Source organism: Manis pentadactyla, chromosome 12 (genome assembly GCF_030020395.1).
Source record: "Manis pentadactyla isolate mManPen7 chromosome 12, mManPen7.hap1, whole genome shotgun sequence".
Lineage (NCBI taxonomy): Eukaryota > Metazoa > Chordata > Mammalia > Pholidota > Manidae > Manis > Manis pentadactyla.
In genome coordinates, this window is record NC_080030.1 from 16,776,788 (window position 1) to 16,796,355 (window position 19,568).

At 38.5% G+C, this 19,568-nt stretch overlaps 1 protein-coding gene and 1 pseudogene across 1 annotated transcript; both read right to left on the reverse strand.

Annotated features, from left to right (window-relative positions):
* Window positions 1–5,226: 5,226 nt before the first annotated feature.
* LOC118929204 (olfactory receptor 7G2-like) lies at window positions 5,227–7,479 on the reverse strand. The gene is made up of 2 exons (XM_057489186.1): window positions 7,388–7,479; window positions 5,227–6,214 (listed from the first exon to the last, which is right to left on the reverse strand). The coding sequence occupies exons 1-2, from the start codon at window positions 7,477–7,479 to the stop codon at window positions 5,227–5,229; spliced, it is 1,080 nt and encodes a 359-aa protein (XP_057345169.1).
* Window positions 7,480–17,192: 9,713 nt separating this feature from the next.
* On the reverse strand, window positions 17,193–18,017 carry LOC118929203 (putative gustatory receptor clone PTE03; annotated as a pseudogene).
* Window positions 18,018–19,568: the final 1,551 nt, after the last annotated feature.

Below are 19,568 nucleotides of genomic sequence, written 5' to 3' on the forward strand. Positions count from 1 at the left end.
GGGGTGTTACGATTAGAATACATAATGTAATGGTGGGGGTGGAGGAATATGGGGCAGGCAGTATAACACAGAGAAGACAAGTAATGTTTCTATAGCATCTTACTATGCTGATGGACAGTTACTGTAATGGGGTATGTGGTGGGGACTTGATAATAGGGGGAGTCTGGTAACTATCATATTGCCCATGTAATTGCACATTAACAATAGCAAAATAAAAAAAAACATTTTTCTTTAAGGACTTCAGCACTTATTTTGTTCATCAGTTTGCTTTACACTTTATCTATTTCTATATGAGCTTTCTTAATCTCTATTTTTCCAGATATATTACTGGAAGTAAATCTTTGGCAAAATGGTGTGGTTATGTCATTATTTCCCATCTTAATACCATTCACTTCAAATCCATGACTAGTAGATAAAAAAGGCAAAGATATAACCAAACCATATTTTAAAAGTTTCCATGTACAAGCAAAAGAACTGTAACATAAAGTGGTAGGTGGCCTGGAGGCATGGAGCTCTACAGATTTACTTCTATCTCTGTGAAGACACCCTTTCAGCTAATGAGAATGAAATACCCTTTAAAAAGACTATATGCCTGATGTCGAACACGGAAGTGGAAGTTCCTTATTTCTGACAAAAAGGATGAACACACAATTTTGGGAATGAGTAGAACCATGACTATGAACCAATATCCAATATTTTAAAAAACTTCAGGGAAAACTGAACTAATCTAACAGCTGTATCTGTGGTATTCTCAATGTCACTGAACAAACAGCATCAGTAAACTGAATTCAGGAGTAGAGAACTAGGAATTGGTGAGTGTAATTGTGAACTTGGAAGACAAGGAAGCATGAGCACATCAATAGAAAAAGGAAGAGAGGAGAAAACTTGTTCATGCAAGTAAAATCTGTTAATCAAAAGGTTAACAGCTAGAAAGAGGAAGAATCCTGAAACAGAAAACCAAAAAGGGAATAATCAGAACATAAGAGGACCAGCATTGGCTGAAACAGATAAGAGGGAAAAAAAACGTTAAAGAGGATATCAAAGACCTAATGTCAGACAGATTTTATCAACATTCTACTGATGAAAAGGCAGACAAAGGGTGGCCCAGGTGAGGTGGCTTTTGAACAATTCTAAACTTCTAGTGGCTTCAATCAAGGTGTGAATGGTGGAGATATAAGATTCAGCTGGATTTGGATATATTTTGACATATAAATAACAGGGATTTCTGGAAATTTGGCTCAGTTTATAAGAGAAAGAAGGGATCAAGTTTGGTGCCAGTATGAGGAAAGTACTCAACAGCAGAAGAATTGGAGTTGCCATCAATGATGATGGGGAAAACTGTGAGCATATTCTATTTGTAGATTAATATCAGGATTTGGGGTCAAAATGCCTGTGTGGCATCTATGTAGGGATGTCAGTGGACAGATACACCTCTGGAAATCAAAGTAGAGAAGCTTTATGGAGACATAAGTTTGGGAGCCTTTTAGTGGGTTGATGGCATACAGACCATGAGTCTGGATGCTATTGTAAAGAAGTGATGTTAGCTACAGAGAGGGATTGAATGCTGATCCAAATTTCCCTCCTGTGGTGCAGGCTGGGGAGATGAGAATGATGATTGTAGGAGACAGAGAAATAGTAGCCAGTGACAGAAGAATAAATCCAAAGTAATGTGATACTAAAAGAAGAAAAAAAAAGTATATTAGTAAGAAATGAACTGAATCAGACGTTCTTCCAAAGCAGAAATATAAATGGCCCACAAGCATATGAATATGTGCTCCAAATCACTAATCATAAGAAAATGCAAATAAATACCACAGTCAGATATCCCTCACACCAGTCAGAATTGCCACTCTCCAAAAGATGACAAATAACAAGGTTTGGTGAGGATGTAGAAGAGCGTGACACCTCCTGCACTATTGGTGGAACTGTAAATTGGTAGAGCCCCTGTGAAGAGCAGTATGATGCTGCCTAAAAGAGCTAAAAACAGAAGTTCCATATGACCCAGTATTTCCACCTCTATAAAATTGCCAGAAGAAAACAAAATCTTTGATTCAAAGATATATGCACCCCTATGTTTACTGCCATATTATTTACAATAGTGAAGACATGGAAGCAATCAAAGTGTCCATAAATAGATGAATGGATAAAGAGGATTGGGTACATATACAAAATGGAATGTTAAGCAGCCATAAAAAAGAAATAAATTCTGTAATTTGCAAAAATATGAGTGGATCTAGAGAGTATTATGATAAGTGTAACAAACGAGGTGGACAAAGACAAATACCATATGAAATCACTTATTTTTAGAATCTAAAAATAAAATAAAACAAAAAGAACATAACAGCAGCAAGTACAGGTGAATATACCTTATGGCTACCATAGGGGAGAGGGTATGAGTGGAGAGAGTGAAGGGAATAAAGGGGCACAAAAATTCTTAATCAAAATATAAGTTGGTCACAGGGATGGTAGCATAGCATGGGTCGTATAGCTAAACATTCTAAAACATCTTTCTATGTTGAGAGGTGGTAAGTCTTCTAGTTGATGTGAGGATTTAATAATGTGGGAAACTGTTAAACCACCGTGTTTTCTATTTGAAATCAATATAAGATTGTATATCAGCTATACTTCAATAAAAATAATGAACTGAATCCATTTTGCTGATAGCTCTATTAGGGGAAGGATTGAGAATTAAACAATGAGAACTTTGCAAGGTAGAGAAGTTTTATGACTCTTTAAGAATCCATGGTGGTCCAATTATTGTTACTATGGGGAGGTAAGAGAAAGGGCCTACTGTTCTACCACACTGATGAGTATCACTCTCTGAGCAGATTCTAATATATGCTCTATAATCAGTATGGACTAATATGAACAGTTATTTCACTCCCTTTTAGAATTCCATTACCAATGTTTCTCAATTTCATACTACTAGCTTCAAACTATATATCAATATTTTAGACCTTATGGGTTATAAATAAAAATTACAGGGTTTGTAGTCAATAATGTTGCAATTATTATAAAAGTGGGCAACCTGTGGAGCAATGTGCCATTGTGCTTATGACCAAAAATAAAAACGGGACTTGTTCGTTAATGCAATAAATTTAGTTTTAGCTGACTGATGTGATACAATAATTAAGACATAGCATATTGGTGCAGGGAAACTTGTCTATTTTTCTGAGAACAGCATCTGGAAAATTATAAATGCATACATGGGCAGTGTACTTGTTACCAACTGGCATTATAGTGAATGGATGGGCAGTTCAATAAAAAGCTCTCAAATGTAAAAACAAATTTGGATTCCTATCTCACATCAAACATAAAAATTAATTTGACCTTCATGCCTCAAATTGAAAAGGCAAAGTAACAGTCCGTTAGAGTGAAGTAAGTAAGGATTTCAACTTCAAGATGTACTGAGCTCCAGTCATCCGGGAAAATGTTGACATATTAAACTATTTCAAAATTCATCACAATAATGCATTGCAAACATTGTAGATAAAGGACATGTAAAATGAGCCACTCACCTGAAGAATAGATTTGCAGTGCATAAACTCATAAAGAATGGCTAACCAATTGAATAAAGACCACATGAATTAATAAGAAAGACATAAACATCTCCGTGGAAATATCATAGGCATGGCTTTCACACAAGGGGGAAAATAAATGGCCCATAAGTTATGAAAATGCTTACTCTAATAATAAGAGAAATATAAATTAAATAAATGATATTTTACAGCCCTTTATCAGAGTGAATGAAAATGTTCTGGTGATGATGTAGAATAGCAGGACCATATAATGTGAGGGTAACTTGGTCCAAATGCTTAGCAACTCTCTTTGAAACTACAAAAGGAGGAAAGATACATCCCAGTAGCCAATAATTAAATTCCAACTATAAAACCATCTCTGATTTATGCCAGGAGATATAGAAGAGACTATTCAAACAACTTTATTCATGAGGTAAAAATATTTTCCAAAATATTCATCAACACGATAAAACCTGTTTTTATTGTGACCATATATAATATTAATAGAGAGCATTGAAAATGAACAAATATCTGCTAAATCCAGCAACATGATTGAATTCTCAGAACTGCAATGAGGAACATAACACCCAAGAAGTGATATTCATTCATTAAGTTGAAACTTCAATAAGGTCAAAAAGAAATAAACCTTTGTAACACATTGTGTATATATACATGCAAAAGCAATAAAATAAGTAAAAAGTTATAAAAATGACATTATTGTAGGGCAAAACTCTACAATACTGGCAATTAAATGTTTTTGCATCAACCCAGTTTCTCTGCACGGTTACATTGCTCCTGGCTTTTCTCTGGGTCTGGCTGCATATCTGTCTATGTTATAAGGATATGTGTGATTACATTCACTGTCTGTCCCTCCTGAAAATCCAGCTGAATGTCTTCCACTGAAACGACTCGATTTTCTAAACAAGTACATTCACTCTGATGATAAAAATTTATATTTATATGATATTACTATTAAATCATATTAAGGAGAATTAGGATGTGGCCATATATTTTGAAGACCACCATACAACCCATGACACATATGTCTTCTGTTGACTCTGTGGACAGGTCTAGTATCAACTGACCGAGGGAAGGACAATCAGGTTTCTGCCTCTGGGCATTATGTCCACGAATGACACCTGTATCTGCTTACCACTGATGAATCTCAATACCACACAATCATTTCAAACGACTAGGAAAATCTAATTAAATCAACTTTATAGTAAATTAAAATCAGTATAGGGGACGCTAAAGTAGCCTTGGGAGGGTATGTTTTACAAATGACTACTCTGAGTACTATATTGGGGTTAGAAAGGCTAGCTGCCGTGCCCCACTGCATGCCTAAATCTGGGCTGCACCCAGCATGGTTGTAACTACAGATCAGACAAAAGCTAGTCTCTAGAAATTAAAACAGCCTTGCTTCAAAGTTTTCCCTATCCTATCCACCTTCTACAATGCTCCTTGTTTGGGGGGTAATCTACAAAAATGTCACTAAAATAAGAACCCCTGATTCAGCTTTGCTTCAATGGACACTGAGCAAAGAAACTGAGTTTAGAAAACCAAAGTCATTCTCAAACATCCTGGAGCTGGACAAAAGTATCATCACATTTCAAGCCCATGTTGAGATGCACGTGGCCATCATGTGATCTGATCATCTTAGAGCCACATGGTGGTGGAAAACAGGCTTGTTTCTCATTAAAGAATCCTGTCACATTGCCTCATTCAAGAAAAACAAGCCTAAAGCAGGTGACCCCATTAAAGACAGATGTATCCTAGTAATTAGTTTCCTTAACGCCCCCTTCATGTCCCAGTTCCTCAGGCTGTAGATGAAGGGGTTCATCATCTGGGGAACCACAATGTACATCATTGAGGCCACAGCAGACTTCCTGGAAGAGTCAGTAACTGCAGAGCTAATGTACACCCCAAATCCGGTCCCATAGAACAAGGAGACAACTGAGAGGTGAGACCCACAGGTGGAAAAGGCTTTCCGCTTACCCTCCACCGAGGGCATTCTCAAAATGGAAGAGAGAATTTGAGTATAAGAGAAAATGATCCCACATACAGGAACACCCCCAAATAGGCTGCCTAAAGAATATATCAGGAAATTATTGATGAGGGTGTCAGAGCAGGCCAGCTTGAAGACTTGAGCAAGTTCACAGAAGAAGTGGGGGATTTCCCTGTTTGTGCAGAAGGACAGCCTCAGCGCCATCAGACAGTGGAGCAGGGCATCTGCGATGCTGAGGAGCAGAGAGAGCAGAGTCAGCATAGCACAGAGCCGGGACGTCATGATGACCATGTACCTCAGTGGATGGCAGATGGCCACATAGCGGTCATAGGCCATTGCTGCAAGGAGACAGTTTTCAAAACCAAGAAAAAATATGACAAAACCAATCTGTGCAATGCAGCCAGTGTAGCTAATGTGCTGATTCTGTGCTTGGATGTTCACCAGCATCTTGGGGATGGTGGTTGTGCTTATACAGATGTCAGCCAGGGACAGGTTGCAGAGGAAGGAGTACATGGGGGTGTGGAGGTGGGAGTCAGAGCTGATGGCCAAGATGATGAGCAGGTTCCCAAAGACAGTGATCATGTACATGGACAGGAACAGCCCAAGGAGGAAGGGTTGTAGTTCTGGATCATCTGTCAATCCCAGGAGGAGGAATTCTGAAACATCTGTTTGATTCATGTTCTTGATGAATCTGATATAAAAGGGACAGTGAAAAAAATAGTTCCTGGTCTAACAGCAGCAACATCAACTGGGAACTTGTTAGAAATGAAAATTCTTGGTACTACTGAAGCCTTACTGTGTATAAATTCAGGGGTGAGGACCAGAAATGTATGATTCAACAAGCCCTCCAGATGAATTTGAAACATGCTACTGTTTGAAAATCAGTGCTTAAATAAATAGAAACAGTACCCTCTATGTATATTGTGAAACCAGATGAATATTCAGATCTGTCCCTCTGCTAACTTCTCCCTCCATCACCATCTCTCACACTATTTATTTCCTGTCTTCCCATTACTGACCCAAAATTTTAGAGATCACCAAATCCATTTTGCACAATGTGCCAAGTGCTGAGACTGATACCAAGAATAAGACATGGCATTTCCTTTAGAAATATCTCATGCCTTCAAACAAACAGAAGAACAAGAAAAATGTTACAAAATCTGCATCTAGATAAATGGTCCCCAATATTTGGCCTTTTTCAGAATCACCTGAAGGACTGGTCACATTACAGATGCATTTTACATGCTGTGATCCCATTTACCTGTGAGGACACTTGGGTCAGTTGAGGCTAGGTCATGGACAGGAAGTATGGTCGGTGCACGGCAAAGACTGGGTCTCAGTTTAGACCACCTGTCTGCTGAGTTGACTGTCCTGAACAGTCTCTCTTAATGCCCCTGATGACACAGACTCAGCATTCATTATCACACAGGTTTCATAATTTCCTTTAACATTTTTAACATTTTCATTCTGAACAATATGTGAAATTTCTCCATTTCTTGTAAGATATGTCTACCTCTACCCATGAAGTGGCACACAGCAGGTCATGGCATCCGTCCAAGTATACGCTCCGCTCCTGTCAAAGAGAAGAAACGTTGTCCATCAACTTGAAGCTCATAAGATGCCCCAGTTGAAATGGTCCTCATCTGCCTTAGTGGTTCATTCTACGAGAAGTAGAGCACTCTGTCAGTGAGATTCTCTATCTCATCCTAAGTGGATGTCTTCCCCTAAGGTGATAGTGTCATATCATTAAGAAAAACAGTTAAATCTGAGAAAGGATGAATTGTACTGGCATATAGGAAAATAAGAACAATCTCTTGGTCCTGAGAAGAACGAGACAAGACATGCAGAAATACATGCCGCTTACAAGCTAATCGAGTGACCTACAGGATGGTCTCTATGAAGCAGTGGTCCTTGCTCTCCTGGGGAGCCTGCAGTGGCTGGGACAGCCTTTATCATTTCGAGGATTACTTGAACTCAAACAGTGATTTCAGTCCAGAGCAGCACTTGCTTTGTGAACTGGGAACATTGTCTCTGCAGAGGCCTCGTGTCCTCACTTGTGTAACGGGAACCTTCATCAGACTTTATGGGGATGTTGCAATGATGACAATGAATAGAAACACATCCAGCATGGCAGTCAGCACAGGGAACCCCCATCCTCACATTTCCTGTCACGGTTCTCTTTTTCCTGCCATGAACAGCAGCCCCAGGAATGTTTCACTCATCAAAAGAAAGCAATGGGCTCGGGAAGTGGAAGAAAAACAATCACAAAGAACATCCCAACTGTGACAACAGCAAATTTCAGGGAAGAGATTAAAAGCTGAGACTCGAATTGGGAACCTTTATCATGTAAGAAAGGAATGAAGCTGACATCGGTGATGTCATTATTCATCTGGCAAGAACAGGGGATGAAATACACAGCAATTTAAATGAATTAAATAACAAAAATAATTAGATATTGGAATGAACACAAATAACAAAAAATACAGGAGAAAAAACATATGACAGAAATCCTACAGCATGAGAAATTTTAAGATATTTCTTGATCCTAAACACATGTATTTATTTTTACTATGAATCATTCTAGTGAAAGAAAATTACAAATACACCAGTGGAGATCTTGGTTCCAGCCAGTCAACATTATCAAATTCACTTATATCAGCATTACTAGGTGTTTTTATTGCAATATTCAATACAAATATATTTGAAGTCCCTCTATTATGTATTCATACAATCCTGATTCTTTTACTTCCACAAGGAACCACAACACTAACTTGATATACAGGATTCCTCTGCACTTTTTACTATATTTAATATTATGATACCACAAAAAAATTGCACTGTTTTGTATTTTAAAACCTTTTTGTGAATATGACCACACCGGATATGTCATTTACAGTTGGCTCTCCCATGTAATTTATTTTTTGATTAATTTGATATTTAGTCCAAGCTGCATTAATATAAAAACAAGACCATAGTCTTTTTTATCATATTTAAATTTTTAAAAAATGAGAAAGGAAAAAAAAATTGAAATAACAATACCTCAGGAATTATCTTACTATACCATTACATCACAATTTATTTCTACATGTCCCAATAGGAATTATGCTTACTTCCTCTCTCTATATATATAATTATGAATGCAGATACAGTCCAAAGTCATACATGAGGGAAGCCCTTGTGTTCAAGGTGGTATGGCTCTAGAAGTGGATGGAAGAAAAGAGAGGGAAATTCAATAGGGGCACCTTCTGTAGGCATATCATTCTATTATTTTATATAAAAACTTGAAGGGAATACAATACAATGTCAGCATTTATTCATTCTGTACTGATATGAGTGAGGGGTGGGCATATGCCTTATAGAAATCACAATATCTTTTCTCTGTGTTGCTGATGTAATAAGTTATAAAAAAGAAAAGAAAAGGAAACAAATAAGAAAGAACACTGTTTCTGCTGCTTTTACTTAAAATATTTGGTAGTTTTTTAAAGAACAGGTGAGACTAGAAAGGGACTAGAAATCCCAGTTTCTTGGGCCACCCTCTTATCCCCAGATTGTCTATGGGGACAATACAACATGTGTTCTACACACTCATGTTATGAAAATCCAGGAAAGAGAATCAAAAGTAAATATAAGGAAAGCATTTCCGTGTCACCACCCCAAGAATTGAAGTAAATATGAGAAAATTTAACATAAATCCTGCCTGAAACGGGGCAGATTTTGTCTCTGGAGGAATTGCAGCCTAGAGAATGGGGTTAGGACACCAGGAGAATGAAGACCAGGGAGCACTGGTGCCATGGGATATGCAAATCCCATATATGGGATGTCCATTGTGGTGATAGACAGTGAGGCCGGAGCTCCATGGCCTAGTGGGATTTGATCATTTTAAGCATGAACCCTCCTCACTGCCTCCATGGGAAGGAACTGTGGTAGAACACCGGCCCTTATTTCCAGTGCATTAACTCAGGGACTTGGGTTACCTGGTGGCTTCACTGAGGAGTGATGTGCGATGCATCCCCTGGATGTGGAAGATGGAGGTCTGTCCTCAGGAAGTGCAGACAGCATGATGGAGGCACTGGCTCATAATGTAGCAGGAGCATCCCTGGGAGGAGCCTCAGGTGTGTTGGTTGCTGACTCAGTGGGGCTGTTGTGTGAGGTGGTCACAGATGGACTCTCTGTCTCCCTGGGGGCTCAATATCCCAAGTCCTCATTAGCCAAGCCAATTTAGTGTCATTCTGATCCCAGAGCAGTGCAAACCCTTACAGACCAATTCTATACACAGTAGGAATTCAGGATGGCTGCGACCCAACTATTTTTTACCCACCTGTGTCTGTTTACCTGGCTTCACTTGCCTTGCATCTATACACACACACTATTCTCTAATTAATTTTGTGTTCTTCTCATAGTTACAAACAAAGGCATTTTTGTTTCTGTAGGGGCCAAGAGCAGGCTGCACCAAGATGTGCCTCTGGGACTTGCATATTGTCTCAGAATTGAAAGCAATCAAGGTCCAAAAAACTCAGAAAGAAACTTGACCTCTCCCCTCAATTTAATAAAAATATTTTTCTGGGTATTTTTTATTGAAGTATCATTAATATACAGTATTATACTGTACAACATAGTGATTTGACAGTTATGTACATTATTAAATGGTCACCTGACTAGAGCATAAAAACAATATAGATGGAGCACCTACTCTGGTAGGACAGCCATCCCCATAGGTAACTACATTCTAATGTGAATAAGGGGTGGTAGACAGGAAAGGGTGTGGCTAGGCTGTACCATCCCTCTCTGTGTGCCATCATTTCTGTGTGGCCCAGCAAACACTTGTTTGCTAAATATTTAATCTTTCATAATCCTGTGCCTCACTCCCTTCTCCTTTGCCATCTCAGACCCGTCCCCTCTTCTCCTTCCTTCAGAATGACATACAGACCCATGGTCCTTACTGTCGTTGGCATTTTTAGCTATGAACTCCTCCTACACATGAAATTCAACTTTGTTTTTCCCCTGTTATTCTGTCTCCTGTCAATTTGATTCTTTAACAAGCAGAAGAACCTTGAGCAATAGAGGAAATTTCTTCCTCCCCACATTCCAGAAAAGGCTCCATGGAGAATCTGAACCAACCACACAGTTAGTTGGCTTGGAGGGTGTGCATCAAGAAACCCAAGTCCAATTTTAGGTGGGAAAACCTACTATTTTATGGGGGTATAAATATTTATAAATACAGTTAAGGTGTTTTAAGCAATGTTTCCTAGTAAGAGTCACCGGGCACCATCAAAAATACATTGTCATCTTACATTAAGTTTACATAAAGAAGTAAAATAACACGTGTATATTTGAAGTACCCCCTCCCTCCCACTTTATTTTCCACATTCTTGATAATTTTTCCCTTCCCAGAGGGAACCATTACATTGACCTTGATATGCGCTATTTCCCCCTGTGTTTTCAGTATATTTCATGTGAAAGTTCGGAGGGGTTCAGCAAACACTACTTCAAATATGGCATCTTTGCATATCAAAAATTTTAACCAAAGGAGGCTCCTAAAATATCAGAAGGAAAAATTCACTTGGACATTCTCCAGCATGTTTTCCCTGAGACAAGTCATGAAACCTTCATGTGAGCCCTCCCGGTTGGCAAAGGCAGCGAGTATCCTTGTATTCAAAGGCAAAGAGCACAGAGAAGAGCTCCGAGAAAGGTGGCCTACTTGGTGCCCCCCATTTCCTCTGACCTCTCACACTTCCACACGATTTTCCACTCTTCATCAGACCTAGCACACAGATACTCATGCCTAACTGTTTCTTCTGGTCTTCATTTTCTGTGAATGCTCCCATGTCACATAAAACATATGTTAAATAAATGTGTGTGCTTCTTTCCTAGTAATATTGGTCAGTTTAATTTTCAGAACCGGTCAGGGAACCTAAGAGAGTAAAGCAAAACGTTTTCTTCCCTGTCTTGTCAAGGAGTTTCAGGTTTGGCAAATTCACTATGGATTCAGTGAGAATGAGGACTAACAATAGAATTGTGGTAAAAGTGTATTTTACACAGATTTATTCTCCCTGTGATACTCCAAGCACTAGAATTACATCTGCAATAAACAGTCTGCAGGTCTGTAATCCTCCTTCATCTCTGCCTCGATCCAGAGCAATGGGCAGAGCAATTTATATAATGACTCAGTCAAAATAGTTTATTGTCTATGGGTGTGGGAGCAGTAGCCTGACAGGGGTCCAATTACATCATCAAGTAGTTTAGGTTCAGGTGAGGATCCTGGCCCAGGGAACTTCAATTTTCCCCATACACCCTTATGATACTATCCATAATACATCCGTATTCTGTATTTCAGTTCTTTATATGCTGAAAAGATCATTTAAAATTAGTGTTTAATACATTTTGTGATTCATCATTCTTAGTACATTTCACTCTGGGTCATCAAATTTAACTGTGTGATGTATCAATTATGACATAATTTTCTCTATTAATTAGGCATTTTTATGGGCACATATATATTGTACATGTATGTATATTCCAATTCATATGCAGGTATGTGCACATATATTTGTTCACACACATGTATATAATATATGCACATTATATAGATACATACATACACACACATATACATATTTATGTGAGAAGAATTTGAAATAAACCCTGGAAACAAAATTCATGACTGGTGATGTGAAAAGCGAAGGAGGGGAATGGAATAGAATATAAAGAATTTACCTTCTTTCTGTATTTTGACATTAGGAAGATAATTCAAATGGCAACATGTTAATATTTGTAAATTCTGGATTTTTTGCTCCTCTTCTGTACAACTCTGCATCTCTATGTATCTCACATGCCAGTAGGGACACCAGGGGAGTGCAGGTATAGGCTGTAGGGTCAGTTTGGTTGTCCACCTTGTTCCCGCTCCTCTTCATCACTGGGAACAGGTAACGAACAGAGACATCTCCCATCAAGTTATCAGGGAGAAAAAAGGAATGCAAACATAAGAAGAAATTGACCAGGCTCCCTATGGTCTTCGACTAGTAGATAAAGACCTCTCCCTCTCTGCTCCCAAACATGACCAAGGAGACTTTCAACTACCTGTATTACAACACTAAAGGGAAATCATTTAGTGCTCCCCATGATGTTTAGATATAAATATCACGCTTTGTCAGTGCAAAGTCATTTTTCCTAGAATGTGGCTCAGTTATGCTATATACTGATAGTCACAGAAAACAAACAGCAGACCCCAAATGGAGTTATTTGTCCCTCATGACAGCAAACCCAGACTTAGTTACAGCTTCAACCTGTTCCAAGAACGTGACCTCTTAACAGTTGATCTGAGAATTCCTTACCAGCTCTAGGGAGGTAATCTGCACAATAAACCCTGCTAATCCCTTCCCCCAAAAGTGTCCTAGCCTGAAATAATCCATCTTTTATTTTCTTATCCTAATAACTTCCTTGTCCTGCACTCATGCCTATAAAACCTCCCATCTCTCTACCTGCTGGATGGGATGCTGTCAATGAATTGCTTGATAAACCAATTAGGTCTTCAAGTGACCTCAACTGAATTTTGCCTTTTAACATGCCCTGTGTACAAATTCACAGTTTATTTATCACAGAACTGAAGTGGGATTATGGTAACTGGATGGACTATTTATTAAAAGGTACAGAGCCATAAAAGTAAACTTTATTCCTGCCTCACCTCAAAGGTAAAACTGAATTGCAGATGCAGAATTATGTATCCAAAACTACAAATTCTTCAGATTCAAGTAACTGGGGATTTCACAAACAAGGTATTATGAAAAATATGGACAAAGTCAACTATATCAAAACTAAGCAGTTCTGTTCATTCATAAAACTCTATAAAAGATATGCAAAAGCAAGCCACACAGCTAAAGAATCAGCAATGCATATGGGTAGGAACAATTAATATTGCCAAAATGACCATCCAGTCCAAAGCAATTTAGAGATTCGGTGCTATCCCTATCAAAATTATAACAGAACTTTTCAATGAACCAGAACAAAGAGTTCTAAAATTCATATGCGACCAAAAAAGAGCCAAATAGCCAAAGCAATCCTGAGAAAGAAGAACAAAGCTGGGGGGATTATACTCCCTAAATTCAAGCTATATGCAAAGCAACAGTAATTAAAACAGTATGGTACCGACACAAGAATAGACCCATCTATCAACAGGAAAGAAAGAGAGAACTCGGATATAAATGCATGCATATATGGTCAATTAATATACGATAAAGGAGCCATGAATATACAGTGGTGAAAAGATAGCCTTTCAATAATTGTTGCTGGGAAAACAGCTACGTGTAAGAGAATGTAATTGGATTTCTGCCTAACTCCATACACAAAGGTCAACTTAATATGGATCAAAGACCTGAATGCAGGATATTTAACCATAAAACTCTTAGAAGAAAGAAAAGGAAATCATGTCTTGATCAAAAGTATAGAGCAATATTTTTCCAGACACATTTCTTCAGGCAAGAGAAACAAAATACAAAGTGAACAAGTAGGAATATATCAAACTAAAAAGCTTCTGCACAGCAAAGGACACCATCAACAGAACAAAAGGTAAACTACAATATGGGAAAATACATTCATAAATGATTTCCGTTAGGAAAACATGGTAAATATACACAATTGAATTTTATTCCACCATGAATAAAGAATGAAATACGGCCTTATGCAACAACATAGATGGTTCTGGAGGGTATTACGCTAAGTGAAACAAGCCAGGCGGAGAAAGACAAATACCATATGATTTCACTTATTTCTGGAATCTAAAACAAAAACAAAAAAATTGTAGTAGATTCATTGCAGTAGACACAGAAAAGAGAATGCTGGTTACCATGGGGGAGTGTTTGGGGTGGGTGGAAAGAGAGAGTGAAGGGGATAAACAGCACAAACCTCTCAATCATAATATAAGTTGGTCACAGGGATTGTAGTATACCTTCGATTCTGCAACATCTTTTTATGTTGACAGATAGTAACTGTACTAGTTGGGGTGAGGATTTAGTATTTTGGGTATCTGTTGATGCACTGTGTTTTCTACTTGAAACCAATATAAATTGTGTATCCACTATACTTCAATGAAAAATATATAATAAACTGAATCAATGTTAATAAGTCAACTAAGGGAAGGATTGAGAAATAAACAATGAGTTTTTAACAAGGTAGAGAAACGTGATTACTCTTTAAGAATAGATGAGTGGAACAAATTATTGCTACTGAAGGAATATAAGTGAACAGCCTCCTCCTCTACCATCTTGTCAGTATCATTCTCTGAGCACACCCTGGTATGTACTCTGTAATCAGTATGGACTAAGCATGAACAGATATTTCACTATCATTGTAGGATTCCACAACCAATGTTTCCCAATTTCATAATAGTTGCATCCACATATAGCTTACAGGCTAAAGATAAAGATTATGGGTCTTGTAGTCAATAATGTTGCAGTAAATATCACATTGTCATAAAAGTGGTTATCCTGTGGTACAATATACTATTGGGATTCAAACAAATTGGAAACGGGACTCGTTTGTTACAACAATAAATTTAGTTTAAGCTGACTGATGCAATATAATAATTGAGAAATACGATATTGGTGCAGGATAACTCTAAGGCCTCCTGTTCTGAAAACAACATCCAGAAAAATACCAATGCATAGATGAGCGATATACTTATTACTGATTGACATTATGGTGAATTGATGGACATTGTAATAAAAATGTTTCAGACATAAAACAAATTTGGATTTCTAACTCACACCAAATATAAAAATTAATTTCACATAGCTTTATTTCTTATGTAAAAGGCAAACATATCTGTCCTTTAGAATGCATTAAGTAGGGATTTCAACATAAAGGCATATTGAGCAAAATCATCAGGGAAAATACTGACAAATTAACTGTTTCAAAACTCAGCATAATTATGCATCACAAATATTGGACATAAAGTCCATGAAAAATAAGCCACTCACATAAGGAATAGATTACCTATGCATAAACTCAAAAAAGATGGCTATGTCAATTGAATGAAGACCTCTTTATGTATAAGAAAATGATAAACATCTCCATGTAAATATGACAGATTCTATATATGACAGACACTGTATATGACAGACATGGATTTCAATGAAATTATGATAGATCATGTATTTCCCGCAAGGGGGAAATTAAATGGCCCATATACGTGAAAATGCTTCCCGTCATAATAAGAGAAATGTAAGTTAATTAAATATTTCACAGCCCCTCATCAGATGAATGAAAATGTTTTTGTGATGATGTAGAATAGCAGGAACAAACAATGTGTGGGTAAATTGGTCCAACTGCTCAAGAAAACTCCTGGGAACTACAAAAAGGATGAAAGATACTCCCAAGAGTCAATAATCCCACACCAGCTATAAAACATTCTCTGATTTATGCCAATAGATATGGAAGAGAATTTTCAAACAGCTTTATTCATAGTAGGAGAAAGTATTTCCCAAAAATTTAATCAGCATCAGAAACCCTATATCTTTTTATCATAACCATATATAATATAGAGAGGACTGAAAATAAACAGATAGTTGCTAAACCCAAAAACACATATGAAACTCAGAGATACAATGAGGAGAATAATAACCAAGTGATATTCATTCACTGAGTTGAAACTTTAACAAGGTCATAAAGAAGCAAATCTTCTCAGTACATTCTACACATATATATGCAAAAGCAATAAAAAGATGCATAAAGCTAAATACATGACTTTTTTGTAAGGCAAAACATACAATATGAAAATTAAGTATTGGCTACCTCAAAATGATTTCTCTGCATGGTTACACTGCTTGCACCTTCTCTCTGTGTCTTCTCCATATCAGTCTCTATTTTAGGGATACACATGATTATATTCACTGTCCATCCCTCCAGATAATCCAGCTGAAGTTGCCTCACTGAAAATTTTCTTTTTCTAAATAAGTACCACTGACTCTAGTATCATACAAATTCATATTTATGATATCACAGTAAGGAGAATTAGGACGTGATGATATATCTTGAAGACCAGCATTCACTCATGACATATACATCTTCTGTTGTTGTTATGCAAAGGTACAGCATCAACTTAAAAAGTGGAGGGCAGTCAGGTTTTTGTATCTGGCCATTATGTCCAAGAATGACACCTGTATCTGCTTCCTACTGATCAATCTCAAATATCACACAATCATCTCAAACCACTCAGATAAGCTAATTGTATCCATTTTAAATTTAAAGAAAATTAGTATAGTGGAGGCTAACGTAGACTTGGAAGGGTATGTTTTACAAATGACTAGTCTGAGGACTAAATGCGGGTTTGAAAGGTTAGCACCCTTGCCCCACTGCACGCCTAAATCTGGGATGCAACCGGCATGGTCATAACCACAGATCAGACAAAAGCTAGTCTCTAGAAATGACTGCAGCTTGCCTTCAATCCCTTCCCTATCCTATCCACTTTCAACAATTTTCCTCATTTGGAGACCAATCCACAAAAAAAATCACTAAACTAGAACCCCTGACTCAGCTTCGGTTGTGCGGGTCCAGAGCAAAGAAACAGAGTTTAGAAAATTGAGGTCATTCTCAGTCATCCTGGAGCTGGACAAAAGGTATCATCACAACCCAAGCCATTGCTGAGATGCACGTGGCCATGGAGTGATCTGATAATGTTAGAGCCTCACGGTGGTGGAATGAACAGGCATCTGGCTCAACAGGGAATCCAGTCTCTTTGACACATTCAAGAAAAACAAGTTCAAACCATGTGACCCCATTAAAGACAGAGGTATCCTACTGATTATGTTCCTCAAGGCCCCCTTCATGTCCCTGTTCCTAAGGCTGTAGATGAAGGGGTTCATCATCTGGAGAACCACGATGTACATCATTGAGGCCACTGCAGCCTTCCTGGAAGAGCCAGTAACTGGAGAGCTAATGTACACTCCTAAACCTGTCCCATAGAACAAAGAGACAACTGAGAGGTGAGACCAACAGGTGGAAAAGGCTTTCCGCTTACCCTCCACTGAGGGCATTCTCAAAATGAAAGAGAGAATTTGAATGTAAGAGAACAATGATACAAGATACAGGAACACCCCCAAATAGGCTGCTTACAAAATGTATCAGGAAGTTATTGATGAGGGTATCAGAGCAGGCCAGCTTGATGACCTGAGCAAGTTCACAGAAGAAGTGGGGTCTTCCAGGCCCCTGCAGAAGGACAGCTGCAGCACCATCAGACTGTGGAGCAGGGTATCCATGATGCTGAGGAGCAGACAGAGCAGAATCAGCAGGACACAGAGCCGGAGGGTCATGATGACCGTGTACCTCAATGGATGGCAGATGGCCACATAGCGGTCATAGGCCATTGCTGCCAGAAGACAGTTTTCAAAACCAACAAAAAATTAAACAAAGCCAATCTGTGCAATGTAGCCAGTGTAGCTAATGTGCTGATTCTCTCTGTTAATATTCACTAGCTTCTGGGGGGTGTCATTGTGCTCATACATATGTCAGTAAAAGACAGGATGCAGAGGAAGAAGTACATGGGGGTGTGGAGGTGGAGGTCAGAGCTGACAGCCAGGGTCATGAGCAGGTTCCCCAGGATGGTGACCAGGTACGTGGACAGGAACAGCCCAAAGAGGAATGGTTGCAGTTCTGGATCATCTGTCAATTCCAAGAGGAGGAATTCTGGAACGTCTGTGTGATTCATGTTCTTGATAAATCTAATGTGAAAGAAGTAGTGAAAAAATGGAAATAGTTCCTGGTCTAACAGCAGCAATATCCACGGGGAACTTGATAGAAATGAAAATTTCCTGTGCAAAAACTCAGGGGTGAGGACCAGAAATGTATGTTTCAACAAGCCCTCCACATGAATTTCAAACATGCTAATGTTTGAGAATCATTGCCTAAGTCAAAACAAACTTCTGTGTATATTGTGAATCCAGATGAATATTCAGATCTGTCCCTCTGCTAATTCCTCCCTCAATCACCATTTCTCACTGTATTTCTTTCCTGTATTCTCATTACTGACCCAAAATTTTAGAGATCACCAAATCCATTTTTCATTGTGCCAAATGCTGAGACTGACACCAAGAATGAGACATGGCATTTCCTTTAGAAATATCCCATGCCGTCAAACAAACAGAAGGACAAAAATAATGTTATGACATCTGCATCTAGAACAATGGTCCCCAATACTTGGAATTCCTCAAAATTATGTGTAGTACTGGTCACATTACAGATGCATTAGCACATGCTATGATCCCATTTACCCATGAGGAGACTTGGGTAAGTTGAGGCTAGGTCATAAACAGGAAGTATGGTCAGTGCACGGCAAAGACTGGGTCTCAGTCTAGACCACATGTCTGCTGAGTCAACTCTCTTGAACAGTCTTTCTTAATGCCCCTGACGACACAGAACCAGCCTTTATAATCACACAGATTTCACAATTTCATTTAATATTTTTGACATTTTAATTCTGAGCAATGTCCAAACTCTTTTCCAGCTCCTGCAAGGTATGTCTACCTCTACCCATGAATTAGCATGTAGCAGGTCCAGGAATCCATCCAAGTATATGCTCAGCTCCTGGCAAAGAGAAGAAATGCTGCCTACCAACCTGAAACTCGTAAGACGCCCTGGATGAAATGGTCCTCATCTGCCTTAGTGGTTCATTCTACAAGATGCAGAGCAATATGTCGGTGAGATTCTCTGTCTCATCCTAAAAGGACTTGTTTCTCTTACGGTGACAGTGTCATATCATTAAGAAAACAGTTAAATCTGAGAAAGCATGAATTGTATTGGCATATAGGAAAACCACAATCTGTAGGTCCTTGAAGGTCAAGACAAGATAAAGCAGAAATATCTGCTATTTACAAGCCAATCGAGTGACCTACAGGATGGTCTCTGTGAAGCTGTGGTCCTAGCTCTCCTGGGGATCCTGCTGTGGCCGCAACAGCTCTTATCATTTGGAGGATTACTTGAACTCAAACAGTGATTTCAGTCCAGACCAGCACTTGCTTTGTGAACTGGGAACATTATCTCTGCAGAGGCCTCGTGTC